The sequence below is a fragment of the Candoia aspera genome, chromosome 14, assembly GCF_035149785.1.
Source record: "Candoia aspera isolate rCanAsp1 chromosome 14, rCanAsp1.hap2, whole genome shotgun sequence".
Lineage (NCBI taxonomy): Eukaryota > Metazoa > Chordata > Lepidosauria > Squamata > Boidae > Candoia > Candoia aspera.
In genome coordinates, this window is record NC_086166.1 from 813,812 (window position 1) to 824,247 (window position 10,436).

At 54.2% G+C, this 10,436-nt stretch overlaps 1 protein-coding gene across 1 annotated transcript; it reads left to right on the forward strand.

The window, feature by feature from the left end:
* The first annotated feature begins 962 nt into the window (after nt 1-962).
* On the forward strand, nt 963-9,847 carry EMP2 (epithelial membrane protein 2). Its single transcript, XM_063315000.1, has 5 exons — nt 963-1,052; nt 6,315-6,433; nt 7,539-7,629; nt 8,667-8,813; nt 9,527-9,847. Exons 2-5 carry the CDS (start codon nt 6,356-6,358, stop codon nt 9,712-9,714), a joined length of 504 nt encoding a protein of 167 aa, XP_063171070.1. The 5' UTR covers nt 963-1,052; nt 6,315-6,355; the 3' UTR covers nt 9,715-9,847.
* Nucleotides 9,848-10,436: the final 589 nt, after the last annotated feature.

The window sequence follows — 10,436 nt, forward strand, 5'->3', positions numbered from 1 at the left end:
GCAGCACTGGCATGAAGTGGCATGGGTCCCCTTGCCCCCAGCCCACAGTCAATAGGGAAGACAGCCTGTCAGGGATGCCCAGGATGTCCAGCCAGTTGGAGAGGCTCAAGAACCCCCCTCTTAACTGGTTCCATTTGCACTTTTAATGACCTGTGTCAAAATGCACCTGCGCCTGATTGATCTCTGTTGCCCCCCACCCCACCCCCAGCCATCAGAAGCCATTAAGGAAGTGACTTGGTTGGTTAACCCCCCACCCCCATAAAGTTTTTTGTCACAGTAAGTGCCGGACGCCCATCTGTGGAAAATGGTGCTAATGTTTTTGGTTTTGTTCTTTTAAACTGTCCCATGCATCCAGTGTATTCCAGTCACAGACCAAGATTATGGGGCGGTTCCAGAAATTTTATTTTCTTTGCCTTTTTCAGCAGGGTCTTGGGCTACTCTCTTTTTGGACAAGAAGAAAAATGCGACAAGGTAGTTATGTTGAGGTCTACCATTCGGAGAAGCCAAATTTTGATTCACCTGTCCAAAATGGAGGGTGGGAGCTGGCGGTTGCGAAGGGGAAGGGGTGCGAAATACCCCCTTTATTAGGGTAAGAGGGAAAGGGGGGGGGAGAGGGGGGGAGAGGTGTCTGCGGCCTCTGGAAATCAACTCTTGGCTCCTTTCCTTTGAAGAAGAAGAATAAAGGGCACGACCAGCCCTTTTCCTTCAAGGAGGGGGGCGGCCTTGGCGGTCCAGCGCCCCCAGCAAGCCTTGCCCTTCCTGGCCGGGCGGCGGCGGCGGCGGGGGTCCCCTCGAGAAGCGACAGCGCCTTCTGGCCGCCCCCCGCCCGGCTCTGCGCGCCGGGCCGGCCTGCTCGAGGCTCCCCCAGGCCGCTGCGCCTTTTCCCCTCCTCCTTCCCCACCCAGCCTGGCTCCTGACATCAGCCAGCCCAGGAGGCGGCAGACGGAGGAGCGACTCCCCGCGCCCAGCCGCCGCCCGCCCGCCGCTCGCTGCCTCGGCCAGCCGCCGCCACCGCCCGGGCCAGGACCCAGCGCCCCACCGGCCGGCCGGCGGTGAGTGGGGCCGACCCCGCGGGCGGGAAGGGCGCCCGGGGATGCAGCCACCCCCCGTGCGGAGCGGGAAGCGGGTCGGACGGAGCCTCCCCGGGGAGAAACGCGGCGCTTTCCCGCACAGGCGGCGGGCCGGCCCCGGGGGCGAGCAGGGGCCGGCGGGGGTCGCTCGTTCTCCCGGGGGGCGGGGGGCCCGCCAATCCTCCTGTTCGCCGCAGTTCCTCCGGGGAACCGGGGAGGGAAAACGCACGTCGGGAAACGCTCTCCCGCGCGCCGAACTCCGCGGCCGCGGCGACGGGCTTTGCCTCGCGGAAGGGCCGGGACAGCGCTCGAGGAGCCGGGAGGAGGCCGCCGCCGCCGCCGCCGCCGCGCCGGACGGCCGGGCTGACGCGCCGGGATTCCGGGCGCCCAAGCGCGGTTGGCCCCGGCAGCGCCGCGCGGGCACAGGATGGGGCGGGGGGCGCGGCTGGCCGCCCCGCCGTCTAGCGGGCCGCGAGGGAGCTTCCGTCTGGGGTGGGGGGCTTTTGGGAGGCTGGGAGAGGATCCTGGGACCTGGAGGGCGCCAGGTTGGGCGCGACGGTCTAGCTTGTCCCCCGGGAGACGCCTGCCCAGAGCGGTGCGTGCTTCTTGGCGCTGCCGTGGCCGCGCCGTCGAGGATGGCAGGACCGGGATGGGCACGCGCCTCTTCTGCGCTGTGGAGGAGATTCAGTTCCCGCGGGCCGCCAAGCACCTGCCAGGGGGTCTGTGACTCGTACTGTGCGTAGCGCCTCTGCTCCGTCCGTCGGGTCCAATTGTTTCTCGGGGAAGGGAGTGATTGCACACGCTGATTTGCAAAGATCGGGATGCCAGTGGGTGGTTTGAGGAGATTTTCTGGTGCTGGGGACGTCTGCAGATTGGTTAAGACGGGCTTGAACAAAGCGACGTCCAGTTGGTCTCGCTTTTCCTGTCCGTAAAATGGGGAGCTACAGGCTACCTGTAGATTACCTGGGTGATAGCGAGTGCAGCAGTGCTTGGGCTCAGACCTTTTAATGACGGTAAGGCATGGAAGTGCGGGCCGTGGCAGGGTTCGGCTGGAGAAGCCGTGTCTTGGATTCCCATTCAGAAAATGGGTGTTGTAGGGCAGTACCCCTAAAGCAGTGTTTCTCAAGCTCGGCCACTTTGAGATGGGTGGACTTCGGCTCCCAGAATTCCCCAGCCAGCCTGGCCTAAAGTGGCGGAGCTTGAGAAACACTGCTTTAGGGGTGCCCAGTTAAGGAAGGCTGTGCCTGTCACACATTGCAGAATCAATTTGGGGAATCTTCCTCAGCGGGTGATGGCTTGGCTTAGCATGTGAGCCCATCCATGCTGCTTTGTAAACCGTAATTAACTGGTTTAGCGTGTTTTGTGAACCCAGCCAGTTGTGACATACCCGGCAAACTTAATTAAGCAAAGCATGGCCTAACGTGTTGGGTGAATTACGTTTACTGGAGAAGGAAAACTGTTAATCAGCAGCAGTGAGATATGTAGATGGGATTTGCATGTGTGTGTGTGTGTGTGTGTGTGTGTGTGTAGGGGGGTGAGCAGTAAAGCCACTGCCCTCTGCACGTGCTCAGCTTCAGAGGCAGTGGGACTGCTTTTATTTCGTCTGTTACAGGGCAGAGCTTCGTTATGAAAAAGAGGGACAGGAGTTTAGCCTTGTCCAGCCTCTGATGTAGCCGGTTGCCCTGCTCCTCTTCCCCACGGCTGGCTTCCTGGGCCTCCCATCTCCTGACCGGTCCCTGGTGCAGAGGCAGAGCCGGGGCTGCTTCAGGTGTGGGAGTTTGGCCAAGGCACACCTGTCGTCACCTTGCCACGCTCTGCATCTCACCTAACAGGGAGGAGGCCACTGCCTGATAGTCCTCCGGCTTTATGCGCCTCTTCTGAGGAAGCTCCCCATTTGGCCTTTGAAAGGGAACGGAGGGGAATGGCAAGGGGACTCGGAAGCTGAGAAGGGGCAAGATGCCCAGGGAAAACCTGACCTCTGCCAGGTGGGGACCCAAAGGGGCAAGATGGGAGGGTCTGAGGGCTGCGTGAGCTGGGCTGGTCACAGATCTGCTAGGAAGCCCTCTGCCTTGGGGCTTCTTGGAGGCCAGCAGTGAGATTCCAGGAGACTCTCTTCTGATGTTCTTGAGACTCTCTACAGTCATCATAAAAAAAAATAATCATTGGAACAGTAGGGCAGTATATTCTTGAGGGGGAGGGAAGGAAGTGACCCCAGGGACACTGGGCCCAAGCATCTTTCCTCCTGAACCTTGCTGGTCCCTCAGTCCCTTCTTCCACGGTGGCCAATCAGGTTTGCGGTTGGGAAGTCCAGGAGGAGGACATTTAGGGCACCCAAGAAGATGGCTGCTGCTCTGGATTCCCTGAAAATGAACCCAATGATCTCCCCTAAAGGAGCCACCTGGCCAGAGCCCTTGGCCATGAGTCAACATCTTGGCTGCAGCCAAGCGGCTTCCAGTCTGCGTCCACAAATCCTGTGCCCGGGCTTTTTCTGCCCCTGTTCTAAGTGGGAGGAAGTGGAAATTCTGCTGTTTGAGTAGTTTAACAAGAGACCTCTCAGAATTGTTTTGTAATATATTTTTTTTCAGTTTGCATTCCTGCCTGTTTTCTGTGCATTGCTTTGATTGGTAGATCATTCCTTGTAAGCTTTCCAGGAGCATCTGGCCAGTTGCTCTTGGACACCGCGGTACAACTTCTTTTCCTTCAGAAGGACTTGACTTCCTTACGTAAAACTGCCAGATTAAATGGATTGGGCAAGGGCGGAGGTCCCAGGCCACTGACAAATCTAATTGGGCCGAACTAAGCTGGCCTGGGGGTGGCCTTAGCAGGTCTGGTGAGCCCGACCCTTGTGGTCTGTCAGCTTTGGCTTGAGGAGATGCAGGGTCCCTCCTACATTTCTAGGTGTGTTTAAGGCAAGTGTTGCAAGACTTTTTTACACCAAGTAACAGCCTTCTTTCTGTGGCATGGAGCAGATAAAACAAAGAGCAGCAGATAAATGTAAGATAAAGCAGGTGGCCAGCAAGAAAACATATGCAGAACCAGACAGCCCTGTCTTATCACAAGTTGGCTTGTTACACTCATAGCTGGCACGGCTTCTTGCAACTGCAGGGAGCCGGGATCCTGATTTAAAGTTCTCCTTCTGGCCACTCCCTGGTCGGGCAAACAGACGTTTCTCGGCGCAGCTCCGGATCTAGAGAAAGAGGCATCATCGTGAGGCCTCGCCATTGGCTGAATTGCTCCTGAGGCAACCCATTAACAAATACTGTTTAGGAAGGCCTGGACAGAAATGCTCCACCTCGCTAGGTGCTGTTAGGTGTGGCCACACAAACTGCTCACTGTAAGAAGGAGTCTTTTGGCTTTACCCCCCCCCCCCGCCATTTCCTTCCCTTCACTCTGGAAACTCTCAGCTGTGGGTCCTTTACCCCAGAGAAAAGATCTGATCGAGATCAGCAAGTGGCATCCTTGAGGCCGGGTCCTCTGGGTCTCTGCATCCTTGCGTCCTTAGCCAACAGCGTAATTTCAGTCGGGTGCCTTTCTTCGGAGGGGACAATCGCAGGCAGGGTCGGTGCCTTCTCCGCATGGTTCGGTGGCACCCCCAGTGACCAAGTAGCAAACGGGAACGGTTTAAAAGCAGTGCGGCAAACTTCACGGCATGCAAAATAGAAACAATGTCTTCCCCTGGGCACATAATCCGGCCTCCTTGGAGAACAGAGCACCAGACCCAGGATCTTCTGCCTGCAGGGCTGCTGAGCTGTGACTTTCTGCGTATCAGCTCTTTTTAAAGCAGCCCCCCCAATCCTCGGGTGGCCCCAGAGCTGTGAAAAAGCTGCCACCCAAGATGTAGATTGTTTGAACACGACAGGAGGGAATGTCCATGGAGAGTAATTATTACTAGAGGTACCTAATGAACTTCCATTTCAGTCGAATGCAGGTGCTGGTTATTTGTCCTGCCCCAGTTACTCTTTCTGAGGTAGAGCACTCCGTTCAAATGCCAAGGCAGAGGTTTGAAAAAAAGTTGCCCACTGTGTTCTAAACGAAGGCTGGGCTGCTAAGCAGAGGTGGATGCACAGGCTGCTTTTCAGGGCCAGACCTAATCCCAAAGCAACAGTCAGCAGATTCAAGGTTTCCACAGTACGCACGATGAGCTGATAAAAGAGCAAGGCCCAGGGCGGGCGTTCACATACCGGCTGGCGGAGATAAATCTTTAAGGCCTCTTGAAGGCCAGCAGAGAGGACTTCATTGGCACGTTCGTTGGGGCCATCCTAGAAAAGCGAATCCCTCAGTCCTCTTCTGTTAACCCTGGCTGGCCACTGCTCCATCATCTCAGGCCGAGGAAGACTAGCGTGCCCCAAAGGCTGAGGCTGGAGAGAGGCTAGATGGCGACCTGAGTGGCATGTGGTTAAGGTGCAGATTGGGTAGAAAGATGGCCAAGGCTTCAGATGTTTGTATTTAGCAGGAATAGTTCCCTAAAACAAACCAGGCACACTCCTGCTTCACCTTTGTTTGGGTAGTCCTTGACTTATGACCACAATTGGGACCGGAACCTCCCTTGTTAAGTGGGATGGTCGTTAAGTGAATCATGCCTGATTTTATGACCTTTTTTGCTGCGGTTGTTAAGCAAATCCGGCTTCCCCCTTTGACTTTGCTTGTCGGGAGCCAGCTGGGAAGGTCACAAATGGCGATCACATGACCCTGGGACGCTGCAACCGTCGTAACTAGATGCTGGTTGCCAAGTGCCTGAATTTTGATCATGTGACCACAGGGATGCTGCGATGGTTGCGTGAGGACCGGCTGTAAGTCACTTTTCCCAGGACCGTCGTAAGTTCAAACGGTCGCTAAACAAATGGTCGTAAGTCAAGGACTACCTGTACTCTGCTTATACTGTAGGGTTCTGTGTTGCTCTCCCTAATATGTTTTCACTGCGGGGTGTACCATCCCAGAGAGCTGCAGTCAGTCGAGAGGGAATAAAAACTTGAAATTCTTTAATTGAGGTAGCAGGAGACTGGGGCTAATTCCGCGGACTGTCCTCGCCACCCTAAGCCATGTCTTCAAGTAAGCCAATGTTGGTGGGCTGATCTTGCTGTGTTCTGAGAAGGCAGCTTAGATTTATGAAAATGATAGAACAGAGTATCCAAGTGAAGGAAGCAACAACTGTGGCTTGACTAAAGTAGCAGAAATTTCAAGACAACAGCAGGCTTAGCATTGCAGGGCGTAATTCTGACATTTTTCCTCTTTGTGTCTAAGCAGCATTGCATTCTCCTCAGTGAAAGAAACACCCCCACGCCAACATGCTGATTCTCCTGGCCTTTATCATTGTCTTCCACATCGCCTCAGCTGCACTTTTGTTCATCTCTACAATTGATAACGTAAGTTGCAGATGCCGTTTTTGGTTTTGTGTCTAATTCCAAGATTAAAAGAATGTCCTCAGAGCAAGGAAATTAAATGTCTCAGACCTAAGTCTCTTCTCATCTGAAATACAGGGATAATGCTTTTAGCCTAAGGCAGTGTTTCTCAACCTTGGCCACTTGAAGATGGGTGCACTGCAACTCCCAGAATTCCCCAGCCAGCATGGCTGACTGGGGAATTCTGGGAGTTGAAGCCCACCCACCTTCAAGTGGCCAAGGTTGAGAAACCCTGGTCTAAGGACTAAAGGACTAAGCCTGGCAAGACATTTTGGACAGGACTTTCCTGATGACCAGAAGAAGGAAGCTGACCTATAGTCTAGGTGCTGCTGAGAAGGTCCCTGTCTTGCTTTGGTGCCCAACTTTAAAAAAAACACAGTGAATTAAGATTCCCACTTTGGGGCGATCCCTACTCCACTGAGCAAAGCAGTGGGACATATCAGGTTGATCAGAAGATGGGTTTGCTCATGCATCTCACAAATGTGTGACGGGCACCACTTTATACAAGTATACTGGTTGAATGAAATTGAGGAGGGACAGGAAGACAAAAAACGATTCTGATCTTTGAAGTATCAGTTATCATCCCAGGAGCCGCGTCTTTCTCCCTTTGTCTCTCTCCGATTTATCAAGGAGTGGGCTGGGGATGCATCTGTGGAGGGGTTTTCACTGGTCATGAGTCATGTGTAGACAGAGCTTGACAGATTTACCCAGGGCTGATAGTTCAGGCTTAATAGAAACCAAATACTGACAGCCAAAACAAACCACCACCTTGATTTGCTCAACAGCAGGCATATGTGCATGTGTGCACCTGCACATGCACGCACACCACGCACCTACACCCAGAGCTACTTCCTCACTCTTTTCGTAGATATATTTATAAAGTTCTCTCTCCCGAGTATCCATGGACGAATTCACTAGGCAATAGCCACCAGCCCCGAACACTCATTTAAAGTTCATCACAACACATCCCATTTGTTTGGCTTTTTTTAATTTTAATTTTAAAGCTATTCGCTGGTCTCCTGAGTAGGCGGCCATTAACTTCCTGTGTCTTTTTCACATTCTGCCATAGGCCTGGTGGGTTGGTGATGGCTTTTTCCTAGACATCTGGCACCAGTGCTTCAATGAGAGTAACTGTACCGCCCTGGATGGGACCTTTCCGGGTGAGTCGTGAGGAGGCCTTTCCTGCTTGCTGGGGGCGGGGTGGGGGAGAGGGACGCTCCAGTGGCACACACAGGGGTCTGTTCTGCCCTCCCCCCGGCTCCAAAGTCTTCTAACTAGCCTGCGGTTGCAAAATGCCATGATATCATGGCATTTGTTTTACGGTTTTATTGTTGTTTTCTAGTTACCGGTTTTACTGTGGTTGTGAGCCACCCAGAGTTGTTTAAGATGGGCACCCATATAAATCTTTCAAATCAAGCAAGCAAGCAAGCATTTTCCCAATTGCACAGGAGAATATTGTTTTACTGTGCTTCCATTTTTGATGCTGTTTCACGGGGGTAGCATTTGTGGGGGGTGAAGAGGTCCATGCCGTGGCCCCCTCTGCTTCCCCAGGTGCCTGTCTTGTCCTGGCCCCACCAAAAGCCCCTTCCTCTGGGGTCCCCCCCTTTATCCTTTTGAGGAGCGGGGGCCACAGCAGGGGAAGCTGTGTTTTGCCCGGGGGGGGGTGTGTGCTTTGGGACAGAACAGGAGGAAGGAGGTGGCCCCTTGCTGCCAGATGCAGAAGGTTCCTCACAGTGGATGCTGGCTATTTGTCCTGCGGAGGAAATAGATTCTGGAGAGCTGGCAGGGGCGGTGGGTTTTTATTGTCCTTCGGCATGAAATTGGCACGAGGACGTCTCTGGCAGGATGCGGGCGGGCCCGAAGCCGGAAAGGCGGATGGAAAATGAGCCGGGGCTGGGGGGGCACCAAGGTGCCGTCTGGAGTGAGGAGAGGGCTGGCTCCCACCGACCAGCAGAGGCCCTCCCAGACTGGGCGGGGTGATTGAGGGGAGCTCGTCCTGGACTGTGCGTCAAGCCATCAATCCTGGTTTACCAGCCATAGCATCTTGGGCCACGCTGTAAGGCAAGACCACAAACCACATTAGGGCCGTGTAGGGACCCGTGGTATGCACTGCTGGGCATTCGGCGCGCGATCTGCCTGAGAAGCACAGCTTTGGGCAGCCTGGCTCAACATGCGTTTTCATTCCCCCGCCCCCCAGACTACCCGAGTATCCAGGCAGTCCAAGCCACGATGATCTTGTCGACGATTCTTTGCTGCGTGGCCTTTTTCGTCTTCATCCTTCAACTCTTCCGCCTCAAGCAAGGGGAACGGTTTGTTTTAACTTCCGTTATCCAGCTCTTATCCTGTGAGTATCCCTGGTTAAGCATCCACATTCCCAGTCATCCCAAAAGCTGTTTTATAGGGCCATAGAACGAGACCCACGCCTTCAATGTGATTGCTAAATGATGGTTTGGGTAGGAAACAGTCCCTTTCCTCTTTATCATGGTGTAGGATCTATTGTGCTGGGGAAAGACAATATAAGAAAACCAAGGTTTCTCGAAGTCTAACCAGGCCCAAAGATCAAGGCACACAAGAACTTTCTGCAGATTTGGCATACAGGTAGTCCTCACTTAATGACCATTTGTTTAGTGATGGTTCAGACTTATGATGGTGCTCACCGGTGCTCAGAGTTATAATGGTTGCAGCGTCCCTGCGTTCACGTGATCACAATTTGGGCGCTTGGCAACCAGTTCACATTTATGACCTTCACAACATCCCATGGCCATGCGATCGCCATTTTTGACCTTCCCAGCTGGCTTCTGGCAAGCAAAATAAATGGGTACAGCATGATTCGCTTAACAATCAGATGGTTTGCTTAACATCTGTGATTTGCTTAGTGACTGCTGCAAAAAAGGTCGTAAAATCAGGTCGGATTCACTAAATGACCGCTTTTCTCAGCAACAGAAATTCCAGTCTCAATTGTGGTCATTAAGGGAAGACTGCCTGTATGGTGCGTGTCCTTCAAGCATCCTACGAGGCGGGTTTCTCATACGCGTCTCTGCCCTCTCGCTCCCGCAGGCCTGTGCGTCATGATTGGGGCTTCCGTTTACACCGACCGGCACACGGAGCTGCACCAGGGTCCCCAGTACGACCTACTGGATGTGAAGAGTGGCCGGTTTGGATATCCCTACATCTTGGCTTGGATCGCTTTCGCTTTCACTTTGCTCAGCGGCCTCATGTACCTTATATTAAGGAAGCGCAAATGAAACTAGTAAGGGAGAGGGAAAAAAGAACCCCCCACCCCCCCACCCCCAAAGCTATCCTTGCAGTACTGGAATTCCAGTCCCTCTTTTGTAAATAGACGTGTTTTGTGGTAAAGCTGTTGTTTGTTCCTTTCCCTGTCCTTGGTGTGGAATAACAAGGCCGACGGGAGGGGAACAAAGGTGGGCGGACTGGCGCCTCTCGCACAGGGATGCCCGGCTCCAAGCAACCGGCCCTCGTGCCTCGGGGGACTGAGCGCCCCGGGCATGCGGCCCCCCCTCCAGTTCCGCGGCTCCTCTTGTTCCAAACAACCACCCTGCTGCTGGGCATTAACAGAAGGTGGGGGTCTGACCGCGACTGGCAGAGTGCAGTTGCTCGAGCGTCTTCGCTCTTTAGCCAGTGTCCAGCTGACAGGATGCTGGGTTTGCTTGGACGACGTGTGAAGGGAGAGGCCCTCAAAGCCCACCTTGTTCTTGCACCCCCTCCCATTTTGTAAAACCTTGTGTACTGACATCTGACAACCGGCCGTTTCGCCAGCCGAGGAAGAATCTGAGAGATGTTTGGTGCAACCGCAGCAAATCTCAGCGCCCTTCTGGGTACTGAGCGCACTGGCGTATGCACTCCTCTGATCTGTGCCTTGATGCACTTCGCACCGCAGACCACCCATGCTGGGGCCGCAGCACATTCCGCTGGGACCAATGCCCGGGGGCATCCCTTCCCCGAGGTG

Excerpts from the sequence above, each read along its gene's own strand:
- EMP2 (XM_063315000.1), top strand. The coding sequence starts at position 6,356 with ATGCTGATTCTCCTGGCCTTTATCATTGTCTTCCACATCGCCTCAGCT. Across the intron at positions 7,630-8,666 it reads CCTGGATGGGACCTTTCCGG|ACTACCCGAGTATCCAGGCA; the intron begins GTGAGTCGTGAG and ends CCCGCCCCCCAG. Across the intron at positions 8,814-9,526 it reads CGTTATCCAGCTCTTATCCT|GCCTGTGCGTCATGATTGGG; the intron begins GTGAGTATCCCT and ends TCGCTCCCGCAG.